This window comes from Carcharhinus amblyrhynchos, chromosome 16, assembly GCF_965287045.1.
Source record: "Carcharhinus amblyrhynchos chromosome 16, sCarAmb.v2.hapA, whole genome shotgun sequence".
Classification (NCBI taxonomy): Eukaryota; Metazoa; Chordata; class Chondrichthyes; order Carcharhiniformes; family Carcharhinidae; genus Carcharhinus; species Carcharhinus amblyrhynchos.
Genome location: NC_137339.1, coordinates 37,924,727 through 37,948,557, shown reverse-complemented (window position 1 = coordinate 37,948,557; position 23,831 = coordinate 37,924,727). Strand labels below are relative to the sequence as shown.

Below are 23,831 nucleotides of genomic sequence, written 5' to 3'. Positions count from 1 at the left end.
CCACTAAAAAGAAAAAAAATGGGCCCTGGCTAAACACTTGTACCTGTGAACAAGACACAGACTTGCCGAATACTTTGAATTATTGCACCTCTGAAAATGAAAATATTATTGTTCCCCGAAGATAAAAATCAGTGGTGAAAATGAAAGGGAAAATTGTCCTCACTTTTACTTTAGCTGTGCCTAAATATCGCATTTTGAAGTTAATATATCTTCTAATTTATGAAAGAATCTCTCTGAAAATAGAGAGTGCCGTTCAGGCATTTTCAGAAAAATGTAATCGGACCCCTCAAGTTAGCGAGGCGGGGCATCTTTCTCCAGATCTTTATTAGCTTAGTCTGCGGTGAAAAGAGGTAAGACTTGCCTGCAGTAAGCACCTTGTAGTTCGCTCTGCACAGATCCGATTGCAGTCAGGTACAGCTGGACAGCTCGCTCAGTGCCAACTGCTTTCACCGGCCAGATCTCTCGTCGCTAGTGGCTTGCTACCTGCGAGCAGTCAGCTTGCTTGATACCTGCGAGCTGGAGTGTAACACGAACGCTCAAGGGTGGAGCTGTCAGTGCCAGACACAGCCTTTGTCAGATTGAGTCTGAGAGTTGGTGTGGCACTTGGAAGGGCGGTTGGGGGGGGGCGCGGGGGGGGTGACTCCAGGACGCAAACGCTTTTTCTCAAGCGAACTTGCAGCAGAATGTAGCAACAATGAAAAACATCCACCCGACCCACGTAAAGTCAACTCATGTCAACCGAAGTGGACGATCTACTGGAGCAGCTAAACACAAGCGTTTTTTTCCAACTAGAAATTACTGTAAGGGACTAAAAAAACAAAACCCAAAGTGATAACATTGTAATTGACGAAGGGATTTGTTTACTATGATTATAACGTCTAAACCTTCTTAGCATAACATATCTCACAGAACGGTTTTTATTTAGGGCTTTTCACTATTTCATAACAATTAAATAGCCACAGAAAAATTCCAGAAAGTTCAGACAAAAAAAATCCAATGTCAAACACATGTAAAGAATGGATAGAAATCAACAGCGCAACAGTATCAAAATCCAGGACGAAACATATCTTTCAAATGTGAAGGTAACACTGTCAGTCGTGAACTGAAATGATACTGTGCTGTTTGTGCTCTGATCACATGGAACAGAAGCTGGCAGCCTTTGCAGGAGTCAGGTAGCGCTTCAGACAAGAAGTATAAAGATTATACAATACAACCACTGTTTTTGCTAATCTGAACGGAGTGCTGAACTTAAAATTCGGTTTGGTTGAACAACTTTCGACTTAACTTTTTACCTGACGTTATTTGGCAACAGATGTGCGTTTGGCATGTGAATGTTCTGAAAGCTGAGTTCAGAAGTAATGGAAGAAGAAAGCATCTAAAATGTCTCATGGATACATTTGGTAAATTGATGTGAAATGATTGGATAAAAGCAAATTACTGCGGATGCTGGAATCTGAAACCAAAAGAGAAAATGCTGGAAAATCTCAGCAGGCCTGACAGCATCTGTAAGGAGAGAAAAGAGCTTTGACAAAGGGACTCAAAATGCCATTTAAAAAAAGGGCTGCATGGACAAGTTGGGCCAAAGACTCTGTTTTCATGCTGTAAACCTCTGACTCTACATGGAAGCACAGCAGTTTTGTTTGGTTTGTCATGTGGTGTGCTTAAGTCCAGATGCAGCAACTTCTGGATTTTTGTTTTTAAAACAAATCATTATTCTTTATATTTATATTGTTTTTCCTGAAAATTTCCAGCATCGCACCATCATGACAATGAGGGTGAGAGAGATTTTTTAGTAATTAAAAAAAAGTAGGCATGTGACATTCCAGTGCCACAGCAAAATGGAGACCAATGGCAGAAATAGAGAACTGTTGAAAAATGAACATCATTCTGATTTAACAACCACTTGCCTTTATACTGTCCCTTTAACATAGCAAGTTGCGGCGAGATGCCTCACAGAATGAAATAGTGGACAGGTGACAGCAATAGGTTTTGAGGGGCATCATTATGGAGGAAAGAGAGATGGACAGTGTTAGAGAGACGATCCCAACATTTAGGACCTAGGTAACTGAAGGAATGGATTCCATTGATAAGTGATTAAAATCAGAATGTGTAAGAGGCCAAAAGCAGACCAGCAAGAGTTCTGGCTGGATTTAGGGCTGCAGGAGCTTAGAGATAGGAAAGGGGGAGGTGGATTTGAAAACAAATGTGAGAATTTTGAAATTGTGACCTGGAGCCAATGTAAATCTCACTAACTGTCCTGGCTGAAGACAATACAGATCTCTTTAATTTGTGCTTGGCCTTCTCTCCACTCACATTGTCTGTACCTTTAAGACTTGATTACCTGCATTCCAACCATTATCTTGTAAATTGAGTTTGTGTCTGTGTATGCCCTGTTTGTGAAGGACCGAGACTCCGAAAGCTTGTGCTGTCAAATAAACCTGTTCAACTTTAACCTGGTGTTGTGAGACTTCTTACTGTGTCAATGTAAAGCCCAACCAATTTATTTGATAGTAAACCCACAAGCTTTCGGAAACATTGTTTCTTATTCCAGATGAAGGAACAGTGTTTCCAAAAGCTTGTGGGTTTACTATCAAATAAATTGGTTGGACTTTAACCTGATGTTGTGTGACTTCTTACTGTGTTTACCTCAGTCCAACGCCGGCATCTCCACATCAATGTAAAGCAGCAAGCACAAGGGTAATGGGAATGATTTAAAATATCAGCAGTAAAATTTTGGCAAAGCTTCGTTTATGGAGGGTGAAAGGTGGAGTAATAACAATAGGTATGATCTCTTCTTCCATTCCATATTTTCTATCAGCCACTAGAATGGTGCAATCATTAGAAGAAAGGGAGTGACAGCAATAACCAGTTAGTACAAGCTTTGATGATGCAAGATGTTTTGTGTTCTTTACAATGAGCTGTTCTGAATGGCATGCGTATGTTAGTTACCACGCTTATGATAGGATCACTGACAGTACACATGGCAGCTGTAAGTTTCTTGTTACAATTCTTTTGTAAAGTGTAAGGTGCTATGCATTGGAGGATGACACAGATACCTGTTAAGTTCTATTGAAGCAGCTAAGATTCAATGAAGAAAAGAATCTGCAAGACTAGGCAGAATGGATGAAGTGATAACATCTGTAGTTATTCTACTCATGATTACTCACGTTCATGTGCCTATTTTGCAAATATCTATTTCCTGCCAATCTCCCTCATAAATGCTGGAACAGGGAAATTCGTGTGAAGAAAAGGAACTCGGCCCAAACAACTGGAACTCGAGGAAAGCATCAAATTCCCAATCTCTATTCTTTCAAGTTCAAGAATTGAAGCTTCAAGTAATTTAACCATCAGTCACACACCATTAGGCACAGCATTTTTTAAGAATATGCAATCCTAGAATCTTTTCCATTTTTCACGTAAATCCATTAAAATGCATTCAAAGAAACTGAAATGACAGTGCAGGTTTCAGTGAGGATGCATTAGAAAATACCCCAACAATAAAAAAACCAGAGACATTAGTGTTCATAAAATTGCTGTGCCTAAAATTCTGGCTTGATTTTCAACCCATTGTTAACTTCAAATGGTTGCATTTATTAATTATTGGTGTGAAATATAGTATTGGTTGAGCTGTCTTTTTCTATTGTTTTTTCCTGTTTCTTTTTAATGCTGAAATGCTTATTCTATGTTCATTCTATATATTTGTAACTCAGTAACTATAAGTTAACAGTACTGCAAGCATTTATTATTTCTACTTTCAGTCTTAAGTTTATTTATTAGTCACAGGTAGACTTACATTAATATTGCAATGAAGTTACTGTAAAAATCCCTTAGTCACCTATTCAGGTACACTGAGGGAGAATTTAGCGTGGCCAATGCACCTAACCAGCACGTCTTTCAGGCTGCGGGAAGGAACAGGAGCACCCAGAGGAAACCCATGCAGACATGGGGAGAATGTCTGTGCAGATTCTGCAGTGACTCAAATTGGGAATTGAACCTGGGATCCTGGTACTGTGCAGCAGCAGTGCTAACCACTAAGTCACCATGCCACCCAGAAAATACTACAGGCAGAAGACAAAGACTTAGTGTAGATTTCAGTGTGAATTGAGTTATTTTGATAATATAGTGTGAATGCCATATTGATGGGGTCATTCATAGCCTGTTTTTGACAATTGCTTCAGTCAGCCCACATTCTTGAAATATTATGGTAATGTTCAACAATAAGTTTCTTTCATTCATTCTTTGTAGGTCAATTTAAGGGTCCAAATGCATGTTTTCATCCTTTTAAACATATTTAAATACATTTTATCCCCCTCTCTTTGGATTCCCCCAGACTATTTACCATTCCAAGCCAAAAAAGTGAAGCAGTGACCTGTTCACAACCTTGAATCCTATTGCCCTGTGACATTATATGCTACAGCACTACATACTAAACCACCAAGTTACACAATATTTCAAAATGAAATAAATTAGTTTTTTCATAAAATTAACAACATTTTGTCGAATTTTGTCATTAAGGATATTTATTAATATTAGTGGGAATTAAATGGGTAATTTATTACCTTTAATTTTCTGCTGGGTATTTATACATATTTAATTTTTATCTATTATGTAACATCTGTGCTCAACTTGGATGAGCTATAGTAACATTTGAAAGTTGGGTAATAAAAGTGAGAGGCATGAGGGGCTAATGATTCATGTACTAATCTGTAACATTTCAACACAAAATTATCATTTTGGGCATGTGAATAGTAGGAAATGTATTATGCATATTATAAATGTAATATTTCATTCAGTTTGTTGAACATGTACAAGACATTGGTGTCCACAGTTGGAATATAGTTAATGGCACTGTATGGTGGGATGTGATAATTGTTAACTATATTCAAGAAGGGAGATAAATCACATTGTGGCAACTATCTATGTGTATTCATCTTATCCATAACAGGGAAAATCCTGACATGCATCCTGATGAATCTCCTGCTTCTTATGGCTTAGGAAATCCTCTCAGAGACAGAGTGTGTGGTGTTAGACTCCCAGAGGAGCTTCTGGCATTGGTGTCTTTGTTGCCAGACAAATCCAGGAAAAATGTTGAGAACAACATCAGGGACTGTTTGTTGCATCCATCGACCTGACCAAAGCATTTGACTCGGTAAATTTGTGAGGATCTGTTCATTTTGTTCTCAAGATTTGGATGTCCAAGAAACTTCTTCACGATCCTGCAGTTGCTGCATAATAATATGACTGAAACTGTCCAGAGTAGGAGATTGGAAACAGATGTCCCAAAATCCAGGCCAAGGTTAAGCAAAGCTGTGTGATAGCCACCATCCTATTCACAATCTACCTAATAGTGGCTATTCATCCCACCAAAAATTAATTGCCCTCGGTATTAAATACCACCTAGTGGAAAACTCTTTCACTTCAGTTGCCTCAGTGCCATAACTAAACTGACTACCATAACATACATGATCTACAGTTTGCAGATGACTGCTGGATTGCTCCCCACTCTGCACCAGATTCACAAGCCACTCTCCATCTTTGTAATTCTTTATATAAAAAAACTCGGCCTTGAATGATGCCAAAACTAAACTCCTATATCAACCCACACCAATCAGCCAACTATTCCACCTCCCATATATGTTAATTATTCCACCTCCATACATGTCCAATATGTTGGTTGGATGAGGAGGACATTTCTTCAGTTAAGTTTAGCATTGACAGAAACCATTGCTTTTGACCTCTGCATCAAATTTTGTTCCCTAGCTACTCTCTCCATGCCACTCCCTGCCAGCAGTCTTGGATTGAACCAATTGGTTCACAATGTATTCGTTGCACTTGACCCTGAGATGAACCTCCAATCACATATTACATCATCACTAAGACTGCCTAATTCCACCTCCATAACATTGTTTGACTTCACCTGCTGCAGCTCATCTGCTGCAAAAACCCTCATTCATGCTGTTGTTACCTCCAGACTTGATTATTCCAATGCACTCCTGGCCTGCAATCAACCTTCTGCAAAACATCAGGTCATCCAAAACACTACTGCCTGTGCTTAACTCTCAGCAAGTCCCATTCACCTATCATTCCCATGCCCTATAATGATTCTCAGTCAAGCAATGTTTTGATTTCAAACCTCTCTGAATTGCTTAATCTTTCAATGGTCTTGTGCCTCCCTCACTATGTGAGCCCCATCAGACCCACAAACTTCCAAGATATCTATGCTGCTCTAATTCTGAACACTTGAAAATCCCCAATTTTAATCACTCCAACATTTATGGTATTTCTTCTGTTGCTTAGGCCCCAAGCTCTATCTCTACCTCACTTTACTTTTTAAAGGTGCACCTTGTTGACCATGCTTTTGGTAATCTGATCTAGGAACTTCTTGTTTGAATTTGGTGTTGTGGTATGTTTTATAAAGCTCCAATAAGGTACTATATAAATATAAGTTGTATCCTTTACCAATATTAAAACTGAAGGCACACAATGAAATGGTATGCAACATGCACCAGAAAGAATCCACCTGGTATTTGGCAGTGCTGAGAAAGGAAGTTTGGCTTAGTTTTATTTGTGAACTGTCCTATGCTTTGGCAGCAATGGGGAATAGTGTTAGACAGAAATCCTGAATTTGAGAGCTAATGGGTTTAGGAGAATTGAGGAACAGCATTAAAGAAAGAGAAGGGGGATCAAGGATGGCTCCTGATGGATTCCATGTTTGACATTGGGAAGTGGGAAGAGAAGCTATTGCTACAAACACTCTGGTAATCGATAAGATTGCCTAAAGTATTTGGTTTATCCAGTCAGGATCCTGGTGAAGCTAGAAATACAACTTTGATCTCACCAATGATTTAAATTTAAAACAAAATTATACAAGCAGGTTTAAGTTGGACCTTGGCTGAGGTTCTTCTCTCTCTGATTTTCAATTACCATCCCCTGCTTTTCAGACGAGATGCGGATATGCTGGCGTTGGACTTGGGTAAACACAATAAAAAGTCTCACAATGCCAGGTTAAAGTCCAAAAGATTTATTTGGTAGCACAAACCACTAGCTTTCGGAGTGCTGCTCCTTCATCGGGTAAATAGGAGTTCTGTTGAGAAAGTTCTTTCTGTGTTTCAGATGAGAAACAGGCAGCTGGCAATTTAAAAGTTCCTTGAGATAAAAGCAAAATACTGTGGATGCTGGACTGTGAAATATGATTTAAAATTGTCCCCTTTTTTACCTGGGTTTAGAAGTTCCCAGCCTAAATCAGGTATGATTAGAATTCTAAGTTTTAAAAAGTTTGCTTTTACTATCAACTTGCTTTTGCAAGAGAATAACACAAACTATGCCACTGATGATTGTTTTTTCTCTTTGGAAGGTGTATAATTGAGGTCTGATTAGAATCCAGACCATCTCTTGTTAATTGGATTTCATTTTTTAAATCCATTCATGGGATCTGGGTATCGCTGCTAGGCCAGCATTTACTGCCCAGCCCCAAATGCCTTGACGGTGGTGATGAGCTGCCTTCTTGAACCGTTGCAGTCCCTGAGGTGTAGGTCCACTCAGTGTACTCTTGGGGAAGGAATTCAAGGGTTCCTGGCAACAGCAATATATTTCCAAGTCAGGATAGTCAGAGGCTTGGAGGGGAATCTTCAAGTGACGATGTTCCCATGAATCTGCTGTGATTGCCCTTCTAGGTGTTAATGGCTTTGGGTTTGGAAGATGCTGACTAAGGAACCTTGATGAGTTCCTGCAGTTCAACTTATAGATAGTAAACATTGTTCTGCTGTGTTTCAGTAGTGGAGGCAGTGAAAGTTTGTGAATGGGTTGCCAATCAAGCAGGCAGCTTTGCCCTGGATAGCGTCGATCCCTTTGAGTGTTGTTGGAGTCACAAGAGAGCTGGAGAATATTCCATCACATTGCTGATTTGTGGATAGTGGTCAGGCTTTTGAAAGTCAGGAGTGGAGATATTGACTGCAGGGTTCTTAGTCTCTGACCCGTTCTTGTACAGTAATTATATGGCTACAACAGTTAAGTCTCTGATCAATGGTAACCCTCAAAGTGTTGATACTGTGGAATTAGCAATGGTCATGCAATTAAATGTTAAGGAGCAATGGTTAGATTCTCTCTTATTGGAGATGGTCATTGCCTGGTACTTGTGTGGCATAAATGTTTCTTGCCACTTGTCAGCCCAGTACTGACTGGTATTTAAATCTTAGTCAATAAACATCTTGGCCGGGAATTTCTGGCAGTGCTCACCCCAAAACTGGAAAATCCTTCTCAAGGTCAATGGACATTTGCATGGTCCTCTCCCATCAGCTATGATTTCCAGGGAACGGGCAGGACAGGAAAATTCCACCCATTTTGTCAATATTGAGTGAATGTCAAATTGGTATTTGTTGTTAAATGCGATGGTTATGTTCCTGTATCTTGCAATGCACAAACCACAGAATGTGAATATCAACAGTGGGTGGAACAAGAATCTTGATACAGTATTTGGACTCTGGCTACGCCTCTAACCTCCCACACACAAAGCTGTAAGATCATGCCTTATTTAGTAATAGTATCAAGTATTATTTATAGAGTTTTTTGTGTATTTGGAAGTAAACATTTTATAATTTAAGGTAATCAATATTTTATGACAGGTTTTAGGAATTTTAGAAATCATTTTATAAGTGCAATGGTTCTTAGCTACAATGCATGCTCACATGTTGCCGATGTAGTCAATGGTGGTCAGTGCACAGAATAGAGATTTGTGACTTATGTACATTGCAGCAGGTTGGATCTGGTTCTGATTGGTGGTAATTTTAAAACAAAGAATTAGATTTTACATTACATTATTACACTTATGTTGACATGTCTCAAAACTGTTCACATACAACAAATTATTCCTTTTTTTTTAAATATCCATTTTTGGGATGTAAGCGTCACTTGTTAGGCCAACATTCCTCACCCACGCCTGGTTGCTCGTGAGAAGGTGGTGGTGAGCTGCGTTTGTGAACCACTACATTCCATGTGATGTAGGTACGCACACAGTGCTGTTATAAAGAGATTTCCAGGATTTGGATCAGGTGACAGTGAAGGATGGCGATATATTTCCAAGTTGGGACAGTGAGTGACTTGGAGTTGAAAAGCCAGGTGATGATGTTCCCATGTGTCTGCTGCCCTTGTCCTTGTAGATAATAGCAGCTGTGATTTTGGAAGATGCTGCTTAAGGAGCCTTGGTGAGTTCCTGCAGTGCATCTTGTAGATGCTACACACTGCTGCCACTGTTTGTCAGTATGGTGACACTGAATATTAGTGGGTAAGTTGCCAGTCAAACAGACTGCTTTGTCCTGTATGATGACGAGCTTCTTTAGTGTTGTTGGAGTAACACTCATCCAGGCAAGTGGAAAATATTTTATCAAACCCCTGACTTGTGCCATGTAGATTGGGGACAATCTCCCTTGCAAGGGAGATTACAACTAAGGTCTCCACGATTGGGAACTGAAGTATCAAAAATGTCAGAGGTTGTGCTAAAATCAGCATGAGAGGGCACGACCTGCTTCCTCGTAGAAACATACATAGAAAATAGAAGCAGGATTAGGCCACTGGGCCCTTGAAGCCTGCTCCACCATTCATTCTGATCATAGCTGATCATCAAATTCAAATCCCTAAAATCATGCCTTCCCCCAATATCTCTTGATCCTTTTAGCCCCAAGAGCTATTTCTAATTCTTTCTTGACAACATTTTGGTCTCAATTATTTTCTGTGGTAGCCAATTCCACACATTCACCACTCTGGGTGAAGAAATTTCTCTTTACCTCAGTTCTAAAAGTTTTACTCCTTATCGATCCCTCATTCTGAACAACTTTCATCCCCCCCCCAACATCAGGAACATTCTTTCTGAATCTACCCTGTCTAATCTGTCAGGAATTTATAACTTTCTATGATGCCCGTGCTATCACCTGCAGCAATGTGAGTTTCAGCACGGATCTCTCCAGACGTATATGGGACGTGCCAATATATTGGCATCCATGACACTAAACTAACTAGCACAGAGGCTAGTTTTCCGGCCTCAGTCATAGAGTCATATAGCACAGAAAATGCTCTTTTGCCCATCGAATCTGCACCGACATTAATTATCACCAAAGGCACACTAATTCCATTTTTCTGCATTTGTCTCATATCCTTAAGTTGTATTTCAAGTGCTCAGCCAAATATTTTTTAAGGTTGTAAGGTTTCGGGCCTCCACTACCTTCCCATAGAGTGCATTCCAGACTCACACTGTCCTCTGAGTGAAAAAGGTTTTTTTCTCAAATCCCCTCTGAATCTCCTGCCCTCTACCCTAAAATTATGCCCCCTTGTGATTAACCCCTCAATGGAGGGGAATGGCTGCTCCCTGCTCATCCTGTCCATACCCTTCATAATCTTCTACATCTCAGTCATGTCCCCCCTTAGCCTTCTCTGCTCTAAAGGAAACAAGCATTGTGTATTTTTATTTGGAGTCCTTAAATTAATCACTGATCTGTGCTATAAACCACATTGGCTAGTTTTGACAGGTTTCATGACCTTGTTCACTTTCTGTTGTATCCACAATTGATTGGATGAGTTATTAAATACTTGTTATCTGTGAGTGTCATTTGTACAGTGAGTAAAAAGGGTCAATGTGTTCTGTAACGAAAGAAAAAAATCCTTGAATCTAATGAAAGCAATGCATTGTAACGTGAAGCATCCAAAAAAAAGGTGTGGCTATTAAAGTTCTACAGGTTTTTCCACTTTGCAAGAGAAATGCTTGAAATAACAATTAAAAGCAGAGATGGTAGCGCTGTTTTATATCAGTAGAATATAAAAATAAACATTTAATCAAATTTGTTGGGAAACGATCTTTAATTATAAGTGCAAGATATAAAATCAACATTTGTTTTTATTATTAATTTATATTCATTTGCTGGCTAGATCAGCATTTATTGTCTTGAGAAGGTAGTGGCAAGCTGCCTTCTTGACCTCCACAGCCTTCTTTGATAGAGGTACAGGTTCCATTGAACCATAGAATCCCCGTGTATAGAAAGAGGCAATTCGGCCCATCAAGTCTGCACCAAATCTCCAATCGAGCATCCTACCCAGACCAACCCTCCCTATTGTTTCCCTATAATTCCATTTACTATGGCTAATCCACCTAATCTACACATCTCTGGACATGAATGGGTAATTTAGCATGACCAATCCACTTAACCTGCACATCTTTGGACAGTGGGAGGAAACTGGAGCACCCAGACACAAGAAAATGTGCAAACTCCACACACAAAGTCGCCCACTTCTGGAATCAAATCAGATTCAATTCAATGTAATTAAGTTAAATATCCATTTGGAGAAATTGAATACATTGTGTTCTAAGATTAATTAGAAAATATTGGAAAAATGCATCAGAAAATGGACTTGAAAATCGTTTTAGTTATATCTCACAGGCATCAAGCCAGTGTGTGACCTTCTCTCAAAAACGTAATTGGGATGTTCATTTAAATAAAAAGAAAAATAGAAATTTGATCAATGGAGTCTCTTCTCAATTTAGAGAGCCTATCAGACCATGCAATAAATATTCTGGAACCCTTATTATGGGTAGGATACAGTTGAACAGTATTAAGTGCAGGGAAGAACTAGAATGTTCAAACTAAGGAATAAATATGAGGATAGAGTCAGAGAACCAAGAGCCTTTTTGCTGGCAAGTAGACTGAGCAGAGACAGATGGAATGTTGGATTTGATAAGGCTAAGAGGTGAGAAAACTAAGCAGTGTTATGTAATTTTGCAATCTTAAAACAAGATAAGCTTAAAGATGGAAGGCTCAGATGAGGTCTAAAAGACATCAATTACCTTTTAACCAGGTAGGTTATAAGAACATATCCCTCAGGTAAAATTAAATAGGTACCTTGCAAGAAGCAGATCACTAGTTACAATTTCTAAAGCAGAAGGAAACTTGAGAAGGGCAATCTTTATCAACTTTGGATTATGTTGGTTACAGAACACGTCTTTAAAGAAGTCTTCATACTCTTCTGTATGCTTACAGTAAGTCTTAATTACTTGAAACTATACACATATACACATTCAAGGGTACAGACAAGAAGCTTACTGAGAGTCTAGGTCTTAATATGTCTCTGTTCAACACCACACTGACCTTAGGTTGGAATCATTTCCATTCTTACATCATTCTGTGAGTGGTAACATGTTCAGTGCCACATTAATCTTGTCTGTGGTAGACTCTGAAACTACATCTCCCCCAAATCTTTATCACATGTAAGACATGGTTAACTTCATGTCTTACATTACTATTAATCGGATGGATTTTACTTGTTACTTCTTTAATGCTATTCCAATGTTATTGCTATTACTGTGTTAGTATTATTACAAAGTTCTCACAACCCTATCTCCCTCTTCAGGTCCCTGAAGTTATAGGTTCAGATTGTCTTGGGTGCCTTATAATCCTTCCATATCTCATTCACCCTTCTGTCTGAGGAATGGTAGGCTCTGTTAGTTCTGGTTCTTGCTGTTGGCTTGGAGGTTTCGCTGACATATGGGTATGCTTTCATTTTTTTTCCCCATTTCTTAGGGCTGAACAATGCCTGGTCAATTTGGCTGTTGCACTGACCCATGGTTGCTGTTACTCTCGATTGTTTCTTGTGGGGTGGATGGTCATCATATGTCTCCTTGATGCTGATTTTTCTTCTTCATTCTCCATGTGAGCTCTCTCTAAGCCCTCTGAGGCTGAGGAAAGGTTTGCTATGTTGAGAATATAGTTTAGTGGTATGCTCATTTTTGTGTTTTGTTGTCAATGTAAGAGACTGTTACCAAGTTCCACATTTCCTTCTGGGTGTGGCATATTGGCAGGACGATGCAGTGTGTGTACAGTGATTGATGTGTTGTTGATGGAGGTAGAGGCTTCTCAGACTGCTGACCATTCTCTTGGAGTGCTTACATGGAGGCATCATGGTAATCAAGTCTTAAAGGTACAGACAATATGAATAGAGAGAGCATTAAGACAGGTTAAAAGGATATGTATTGTTTCCAGACAGGAAAGTTAATGAGATTTTGCAAGTCCAGGCAAGTTGTGGGGGTTACAGATAGTGTGACATGAACCCAAGATCCTGGTTGAGGCCGTCCTCATGTGTTTGGAACTTGGCTTACTGTTCTCTCCGCTCATATCTTTAAGACTTGATTAGCTGTAAAGACTCACATTCCAATCATTATTCATGTAAATTAAGTTTGTGTCTTTGTGCCCTGTTTGTGATCAGAACTCCCACCCACCTGATGAAGGGATAGCCTGTTCCGAAAGCTTGTGGCGTTTGCTACAAATAAACCCATTGGACTTTAAGCTGGTGTTATGAGACTTCTGCTTTTACCCCAGTCCAATGCTGACATCTCCACATCTGGAGGAGATCCAGGGCTTTGCAGGTATTCCTGCTCAGGCGAGGGAAAGGCTGGTTATCAATGACGTGCATCGGCTCAAAAATGTGTTTGTTGTCATACCTCAATGGCTCCAGGACTCCCCCTATCCCATAAAGTAGTGTCCATTCTCCAAAGCTAGAGACCTTTGAGTCCAGGTTCTTTGTCTGATAGCACTGTCAAGCTGGCACCTACATCTAATTTAAAATTCATTAGCAGAACATTGACCAGAATGTCAGCATTCCAAAATGAATAAGCACAATCTTTGACCTCATCCAAAAAGCATGTTTTCTAGGCTTTCGGTGTCAATCTCCCGTATTAACTTTGAGTTGTCTGTATGGTACTGGGTGTTTAACTTGCAAAGTTTCCCCAAGTGTTTCTTTCTGTTGCAGTGGAAGCATTGGGCTGATCTTTCCTGCTACACCACAGCCCTGGCAAGGTGGCTCTGCTGGGCAGTTCAGGATTTTGTTTTGTTTATAACCTATTCAACCCAATCAAAGTCCAATTTAAAGTCTCAACATTCCAAATTCAAGCTGACAAGACAGGCTCACCAATTCTTATCTTGGGCTTGGTCTACGTGATCCAAACTGATTGGAGCAGGCATTGCACTTCCTCCAAGACTTGATCTCATTTGCATCTTAGCCAAAAGGCCGAGATGCCGCTTTTAAAAATTGCTTCAAGTGAAGCCTCAGTGTAACCTTGTGACATCAATCAACTGCAGGACAGCAAAACTACGTTTGATCTTAGCCAGAAGGCTGAGATTTCCCTGAACTTGGATTGTCCCTGCATCTTTCTGAGCTGGTAAGCTTGGCTTCTGCCCCATGTTGTGTCCTCTCCCCTTTAGTATTATCATGTTGCCCATGTAGCTCAGATGGTCAGACTCTCTGATCGCCTTTTGATCATCTTTTGCTTGTGGGAGGTCATAGATTGAATCGTCTGCAATACCCACAACTATTCTGTCTCTGAGTTCAGACTTCAAATCTCCATACTTATACCTCTCTGTCATCCTGTAGAGATCATCTACAAAAGAATTGACAGTTTTCCCAGGTGATAGGACTTGCTTATTGAATTTAGCACATGCTAATATTTTGTGGATCACAAGTTGAAATAAATATCGAAGGATTTTATAACATCATCAGATTTGGCAGATGACTCATTAATAACCTGTCATGCAATTATAATATTTGCAATTATCCCTATTTAATAAAGAAGTATGTTTGCTTGTTTTTATTCTGTATTATTTAAACCAAAAGTGATGCTGTATCTAAAAAATATTTTCCTCTAAAACCCCACTTTTGTGACTGGTCTGGACCTTGGGTGAGTACAAATAGAGTTCAAGTGTTGAATTGTGATCCATATAAAAGACAATCAAAGCACTGAGTACAGGTTTTCAAGATGGTGTCACCATTCACTACAGTACAGAAGATTTCCCACACATGCCACAAAATGTTGGCAGAGCGCTTCTGGAAGAAATCTTTTTAACAGTGTCTGTGTGGGTTGGCTGTCTGCTGACTTACTCCATTCAGCAATATACTATTGAGTCGTGTTCAAATTCAGTGCAGGTTAGCTGCTTTACAAATTGGACAGTTGCACCATTCCTGTGACGGCGTGTTTTTTCTTTTACTCTGAGGCCATGTGTTGAGATTGGTTTCAGTGATGGGTTTTGTTCAAACAGCACATCTGACTCTGTAATAGTCTCAAGACTAGCTGCATCCTGAAACTTGAGATTTAGCTCACCTGTCCAGGTTTTGGCCTCTGCCTGTTGAAACTGGAATTCCAAGGGAGATTCTGTGGGGTCTCCTACTGCAGCACAATCTCTGCCTTCAGCCTCTGAGCTCTTTCCTCTGGTGCTTTCTCTCACAAATTTTCTCAGCATCTTCAGCTTCAGTTGGGAGCTTCTCTCAGGGCAGATTTTTCATTGAAGATTTCCTTTATCTCAGGCTGGAATTTTCTGACCTCATCTGTGGCTGGGATTGTCTGTTCTCACTGCTGTGAATGGAGATTTGGTTGAGTGCCAAATTCTTTGTTCTCGCTGGCAGTGGTAGTGGAGTGTCATGGCTGGAGAATTCTGGCCTTAGTCTGTCATCAGTTTTGTGAGGGTTTTTGATCCCGAGCTGATACCATATTTGGATGGTGCTAGTTACAGAACGTGTCTGTTCGAGGTTTTTGTAGTCTTCTATATGGTCACAGCAAGTCTGTAAGCATTGTAACTATGTACATATATACAGGCAAGGAGCCATCTCCATGTCTCGATTCAACACCACACTGACTCGCAATCTGGGGCATGTGCCTTCTTTCATCACTGTGGGCAGTACAGTAATCAGGCTCAGTTTAACCCTGTATGTGCCAGACCCTTAGTACATTAGGTAGTTTCTGTATTCCCTAAAATACTGGGATCTTGTGGAATACAACACTATGGTCCTTAGAACATGACTGGTTTTCTTTCTATTGGAGGTAAGTTTTTACGAAGTCTACCCAAGTTGCATATCAGGATTGTTGACGGCAATTACCCATTCATTATTACTTGATCAGGGCACTGCTCCATCACAATGATCAGTTAGTGCAATATTGTGATCAGTGTTTAAGGAGCAAATATATGGCTGTATGCCTGAGATTTGACTTGTCTGAGAACTTGACCATTTGCCTGAGTGTCAAGATTGGTTGAAGTTAGATGGATGCCAAGCCTTGTCTCCAAGCTCTAATATATTATGGGCACGATTCTCCAACCTCACCCGTGTCTGCCCCACCACAGGTGAGAATGGAGAGTTTGGCATTCTAACCAAAACGCCATTCATTTTCAGCGGCACCGGATGATCCCAGCGCAAACAAGGATGGAGATTTTTTATGTGCATTCCTGGATTAAGGCTCTGATTTAGAATGCTAATGGTGCAGGATCTCTGTTCATCAAGTTTCAGAATCTAAGATACTGCTGCCACATCATACTATTTGCCAGAAGTCACAACTGTGCTGTGCTCTGAATCAGTCATTATTCTGACACCCACCCCGGTTTAAGGCACTTTTCCAAGTGAATTTGGGCCACCATTGCATTATGCTGCCTTGTTTTAGCCACTGTTCCAAGACGCTGTTGCATTCAGTGAACTCCAGGTGAGAATTGCTCCACACTCCTCTACAACTTACAGATCATTCTGCTATACTCAGATCTTAATACCCTGATCTGAAATTCTTGCGAATTCAATTTCTCACAATGATGCTTGGATGTGCTATGACATTTGTAATTTACTGCCTTGAGTTTTCTCTGAGATGACTTGTAGGTTGTAAGGGGAATGGATATAGGAAGGAGTCATTTATTTTTTAAAAATCATAATATGATCTTAGGATTTATTTTTAATCTTGGTTTGCTTCAGTGGGTTTTCCTTTTTTAAAAAAGAAGTATGGATGGCATGATGGCGCAGTTGGTTATATTATTGCCTCACAGTGCCAGGGGCCCAGATTCAATTCCAACCTCAGGTCTGTCCACTGTGTGGAGTTTGCACTTTTTCCCCCTGTGCCTCTAGGTGCTCTGATTTCCTCCCACAGTCCAAAGATCTGTGGGTTAGGTTGATTAGCCATGCCAAATTGACCCTAGTGTCAGGGAGATTAGCAGGGTAAATGTGTGAGGTTACGGGAATAGGGCCTGGGTGGGATTGTGGTCAGTACAGACTTGAAGGATGAATGGCCTCCTTCTGTACTGTTAGGATTCTATGATTCTAAAATAATATGTTTTTAAAGTTATTTTTATGTTCTCTACTTTTTCCTCCACAGTGATTGAAAACAAGGTTCCTGAAATTTCACAAGGATTTGCTCAGCCTACTGCACTGTTAAAAGTAAAACAAAACCACACACGACAAGAAGGGCTAAAATACCCTGACACTTAAGGACATTGAGGGCTATCTACACAAATGGAAATGACATTATCTCTTGGTTCCCCCAATATATGTTTTACCTGAACTCTGAATTTTTCCTCTCTTCCCAAACAAGATCCAACATTAAGTAACTCTCAGCTAAATGCAGAAAAATTCAGAACCTCAGAACAGCCATGGCCAGAATTTTACGTTGCTTGGGTGCATGTGCACTTGACCAGAAGTTGCATAAAATTGCATGAGGAGACATCATGCGCGCATCCCAAAGTCATCATATTTTGATCGGGCGAATCAGAATCTAGGCTGCCGACAATTAAAGGTTTCACTTCCACTCCCGTCCACACCGACTTTTGGGCACGCTCTTGAATGTAGTATTCAGGGCCATTTCTTTGGTGGCCGATCTATATCAACAACAACTTACATTGATGCAGCACCTTTAATGTACCAAAACATGTCACGGTTGTTCACAGGAACCTTATATAAAAAATATATGACACTGAGCCACATAAGGAGGTATTTATTAGATTGGATGACCAAAGACTTGATCATAGAAGTAGGTTTTTAAGGAGTGTCATAAAAGAGGAAAGTGAGGTAGCGAGGTGGAGGTTTAGGAAGGGTATTTCAGAGCTTAGGGCAACAGAAAGCATGGTCGCACATGGTGGGGCAATTGAAATTGGGGATATACAAGAGGCCAAAATTAGAGAGGCATGTCGAGCACATTTACTTATTTACCCTGTTAAGAACTGGGGGAAAAGTGATATTAAAAATAAAGTCAAAGCAGGGAGTTCAGGGAGAGACAGATTGCTGGAGAAACAATGGGATGGGAATTATCAGTGGGAATTAAGTATTTTACATGTGCGACTACAGATAACAATGGGGCTATGGAAGTGGTAACTTAAAAATGGAGCGATAAGGAAATTGACATGGACCTGTCAAAAGGTCACTCCAAGGGGGAGGGAGGGGGGGTAAAATCAAAGGGAAAGAAATGGGATAACTGTAGAGCCCTAACCACAGAAAAGTTGGAAGACTAAACATCAGAGCAGCAGGAAGTTGCAGATGTAATCTCCCGAGAGAAACCGCCATTTTCCACCTTCACTGAATCAGATTCCCAGATGTGGCCATCTTAACTTGGTTGTGGTAAATAATTTTTTTGAATTTAGCTCCTAGAATTAATATTGGATCTTCTTTGGGAATGGAGGTGTCTCAGAATTCAAGTAAAATATAGGTAGGGGGAACCAAGGGATAGTTTTATATCAAATTACATGTATAGCCATTGGTATCCTTAATACTATGATTATAGTATCTTCTATAATCATGGAGTATAATAGAATTGCTTGTCATGTGTGGTTTTCTTTTTTTAAAAGTTAGTTTTTTTTTACACAGTGACGGGACTGTTTTTTCACTGGGTTGTACATTGTTCCTCAAATAATACCAAAAAAAACTGATCTTCCAAGTTATCCTTCTCTGTGTTATGATATCCTTTCATTTAATATCAGCATGATTCATAACAACCCAATGCAGAAAGCAATTTTCTATTTTTTTTAGAATATTTTCTCCCCAGTTGCTCTTGACTCCTGAGGATATTCACTGTGTCTATGACCAAAAACATAAGTGGACAGTCTGCTGACCCTCAACCCTACCAACCCTCGACCCATCCATGCCGGAGCATGATCTGGACATCCACTGACTTCTGAAGCCAAACCGAAGCCTGACAGTGACCCAGAACACCTGACTGTGCAGACCCATCAACCAACACAGGAACTGCAACAAGGCAACAAATCCTCCATCCACACACCAATCAGAGAGGACAGCCTCATTGGACACAGCTATATACTCAACACCGCACACTCTCTTAGCGTACGCCAGGCCCAGCAAAAAGCTGTCACTCCAGGAAGTGTGGAAAACCTGCAGGTTTCCAAGGCTCCCCTCCCTGGCTTACTCCTTGTAAATGTCCAAACTCTGGAAAACAAGCTAAATGAACTTAAAGCCAGACTCGCTTATCAAAGAGAATTGAGGGACTGCTGTGTGCTCTGTTTCATGGAGACATGGCTTACTCCTGCTTCATTGGACTGTGCCCTACAACCTGAGCTTCTCAATCCATCAAATAGACTGCACAGCAGCCTCAGGCAAGGCTTGGGGAGGTGGGGTCTGCCTGCTAATCAACGCCTAATAGTGTCTAGACATAACTACACTGGTGAGTTTCTGTTCCCCAGACCAAGAATACCTGATGTTTAAATACCACCCCTACTACCATACAGGAGAATTCACTTCTGTTATCCTGAAAACAGTTTAATCCCATCCCACGCGGATGTGAAGACCGTGCTAGATGAAATATACACTATCACAAACTTGAGACGAAACATCCTGAGGCCAGGGACTTCAATCAGGCCAAGCTCAAGAGTGTTCGACCAAGATACCACCAAAGCATCTCCTGTTCCACCACAGGCCCAAATATCCTGGACACTGCTAAATAAATATCAAACATGCCTACCGCTCTAACGCTCACCTACACTTTGGCAAATGAGCAGAAACTGAATAGATTGGAACAGTACTCATTGGAATTTAGAAGAATGTGGGGGATCTGAGAGAAACATACAAAATTATAGATAGAAGCAGGGAGGCGAATCCAGACTAAGGGGCATCATCTCAAAATAAGGGGGAGCGGATTTTGAACTGAGTTGAGGAAAAACTTCTTCACCCAAAAGGGTTGTGAATCTGTGGAATTCCATGCCCAGTGAAGCCACTGAGGCTACCTCATTGAATGTTTTTAAGGCAAAGATAGATACATTTTTAAACAGTAAAGGGATTAGAGGTTATGGTGAGTGTGCGATTAAGTGGTGCTGAGTCCACAAAAAGATCAGCCGTGATCTTATTGAATGGCGAAGCAGGCTCAAGGGGCCAGCTGGCCTACTCTTGCTCTTAGATCTTAAATTTTTATGTTAGATAGACAATAAGGCTGTGCTCTTGCTCCCAGCTAGAAGCAAAAACTGAAATGGGAGAATCTGTCAAAGAAAGTCAGGCGATGTTGGTCTGAGGAATTGGATTATTTCCTGTGGGACTGCTTAGGGTCAGTGAACCGACCAGTTTTTAAATCTCTGTGACCAGTCTGAACGAGAATGCCATTAAGTAACTGACTTCATTAGTAGGTATGTAGAAGACCATGTGCCAAAGAAGCAAATTCCCGTGTTTCCCAATCGGAAACCACGGATGAACAAGGATATCCACTGCTTGCTGAAGTCTAGGTCTGAGGCGTTCAAGTCAGGCGACACGTATCTACACAAGAAAGCCAGACAATCTAAGGAAAGCCCTCAAAGATGCCAAAAGATAGAATCGGACCAAGGTAGAGCCCCAGGCTAACCACACTGACCCCCACTGACAACGGCCAGATCTGAAAGACATAACAGGCTACAAGATGAAGGCATGTAAAATTGCCGGCACCAATGCACTCCTCCCTGATGAGCTCAATGCATTCTATGCCCGTTTTGAGCAAGAGGTTAGCGAGGGCACGCCCTCCATTCTGGAAGCCTCAGATGAACTTGTAACTGAGGTCACCATTGCAGATGTCAGAGCTACCTTCTTGAAGGTCAACCCATGGAAAGCAACTGGCCCGGATGGGGTAGACGGACAAGCACTCAGATCTTGCGCAGGCCATCTGGAGGGAATATTTGCAGACTTCTTGTAACAATGATCAGAGGTCCCTATCTGCTTCAAGAAACTGACTATCATCCCAATACCAAAGAAAAACCATGCAGTGTGCCTTAACTATTATCTGGTGGCTCTGACATCCATCATTTATAAAGTGCTTTGAAAGGTTAGCCATGGCACAAATCAATTCCGCTCTCCTACATTGCCTGGATCTGCTACAGTTTGTCTACTACCACAACAGGTCCATAGCAGACACTTCTCCCTGGCCCTGCACTCAACCCTGGAACACTTAGATAACCCCTATTTATCGACTATAGCTCAGCCTTCAACACCATTATTCCGACGAAACTTCTCTCCAAACTTCATGGCCCGGGCCTCAGCACCCCCCTCTGCAACTGGATCCTGAACTTCCTAACTCGCAGGCCACAATCAGTAAGAATAGCCAACAACACCTCCTCCACAATCATCCTTAACACTGATGCACCACAAGGCTGTGTTCTCAGGCCCCTACTGTACTCCTTATACACCTATGATTGTGTGACCAAATTCCCCTCCATCTTGATTTTCAAGTTTGCTGGTGAAAGCACTGTAATGAGCCGGATCTGAAATAATGACAAGACGGAATGACAAGAAAGCCCACCGCCGCCTGCCTCTACGTTCTCAGAAAACTAAAGAAATTTAGCATGTCAGCTATGACTCTCACCAACCTTTACATATCCACCATAAAAAGCATTCTTTCTGGATGTATCACAGCTTGGTATGTCTTCTGCCCTGCCCAAGACTGCAAGAAACTACAAAGGATTATGAACAAAGCCCAATCCATCATGCAAACCAGCCTCCCATCCATTGACTCTGTTTGCACTTCCTGCTGACTCAGAAAAGCAGCCAGCATAATTAAGGACCCGACACATCCCAGATCACCTTCCACTGGGGGGAAAAAGATACGCAAGTCTGAGGACACATACCCACCCACTCAAGAATACCTTTTTCCCTGCTGCCATCAGGCTTTTGAATGGACCTACCTTGCATTAAGTTCTTTCTTTACACCCTAGCTGTGACTGAAACACTACATTCTGCACTCTCTCCTTTCCTTCTCCATGAATGGTATGTTTTGTCTGTATAGCATAAGAAACAATACTTTTCACTGTATGCTAATACGTGACAATAATGAATCAAGTCAAAACTCATCCTTTTTAATATCCAGAATATAATGTCACAAAATGTGCACCATGATATTCACACATCATGTTAAAGCATGCTCTAAATGCTGTTCTCATCTGTCTTTAAGGGAAAATAATTTTATTTTTATTATTTATTCTGAAGTACTTTACAGTAGAAGCATTCATTAAATTAATTCCATTACATTAGGTAACACTGACCACTAGTGCCATCTATGGATATATTTAATTACTACCAGTTTTATTTCATAAAGAATTACCACCATCAGGTGGCATTCTCAGGCAAATATTTTACTGCAGCAATTTGTATGATATAATATTCTTCATGCAGAAATAGGTGATAATTTTATTGATCATAGATATAATTTGTATGACTTGACTCTACAATTCTAGAATAAATTTCATGCAGTACGGATCCGTTCGTTTTTCTAATTATACAGTAATGATTGTCTCTATTTCAGGCACTTTTATAAAACATAGAATCATACATTACAGAAGGGGGTCATTCGGTCCATCGAGCCTACACCGACAACAATCTCACCCAGGCCCTATCCCTGTAACCCCACATATTTACTCTGTTAATTCCCCCGACACTAAGGGGCAATTCAGTATGACCAATCAACCTAACCCGCACATCTTTGGACTGTGGGAGGAAACCAGAGCACCAAGAGGAAACCCACACAGGCACAGGGAGAACATGCAAACTCCACACAGACAGTGACCCGAGGCCGTATCGAATCCAGGTCCTTTTGTGCTATTGGGCAGCAGCGCTAACCACTGTGCCACCTTGCTGCCCATTTTAGGGAAATACTGATATTGGCTTTCAGAGGTGATGTGGCATCAGTAAGTTTCAGCTGCATTGCTAAACTCCGAATAAAAAAAATCTTCAAGTTGCTATAATCTGCATGAAAAATAAAACCACAATTTCAGAATGGAAATTTTGCCAGTAGCTTCAGCTGTAAATTATTGATATATCTCAACCATCTGCTGCATAAATGCTGAAATTAAACTGTTTATCTAATCGTATCTGGACAGCAAATGTTGTTCACTGACCCTCTGCTCCATCAGATTACATCCCACCTGCCCTGCCCCAGGAATGACACTTCCTCTTAACCTTGCAAAACCAGATTATTTATGCCCCAGGATTCTATCCATGATTCTCTCTCCTTTGCCATTTTGGCAAATAATCTACACTGGCATTCTAGTGGGGTGTAGTTTTATCACTCTACCAAGCATCCTTGGCTACCTGCTTCGCCAACAGGAAATTGTAATTGATTTTTTTGTCCTGTAACTTATCAGCAAGAACATTGAATGTTCATTTTCTACCAAACTTTTAGCAGCTTCGTGCCTGATTTCATTGTCCAACTTGTCTCACGAAGGTTGAATTTAATATAGAACATTACAGCGCAGCACAGGCCCTTCAGCCCTCAATGTTGTGATGCCCTGTGAAGCCAATCTAAAGCCCACCTAACCTACACTATTCCAATATCATCCATATGTTTTTATCCAATGATCATTTAAATGCCCTTAATGTTGGTGAGTCCATTACGTTTGCAGGCAGGACATTCCACATCCTTACTACTCTCCGAGTGAAGAACCTACCTCTCACATCTGTCCTATATCTATCACCCCTCAATTTAAAGCTATGTCCCCTCATGCTAGCCATCTCCAACCGAGGGAAAATACTCTCACTGTCCACCTTATCTAATCCTCTGATCATCTTATATGCCTCTATTAAGTCACCTCTTAACCTTC

At 40.7% G+C, this 23,831-nt stretch overlaps 1 protein-coding gene across 4 annotated transcripts in view; it reads right to left on the bottom strand.

Annotated features, from left to right (window-relative positions):
- Positions 1-8,997, bottom strand: part of bcas1 (brain enriched myelin associated protein 1) — a 113,764-nt gene extending 104,767 nt beyond the window's left edge. For 3 of the 4 annotated variants that reach the window (XM_080205005.1, XM_080205009.1, XM_080205006.1), the window contains exon 1: positions 8,930-8,997. In XM_080205005.1, coding sequence (XP_080061131.1) covers positions 8,930-8,991 — 62 coding nt within the window. In that variant the 5' untranslated portion in view covers positions 8,992-8,997. Of the gene's footprint in view, positions 1-361; positions 595-8,929 lie in introns of those variants that run through there. The other variant, XM_080205007.1, reaches the window with a different exon arrangement.
- Between the last annotated feature and the right edge of the window lie 14,834 nt (positions 8,998-23,831).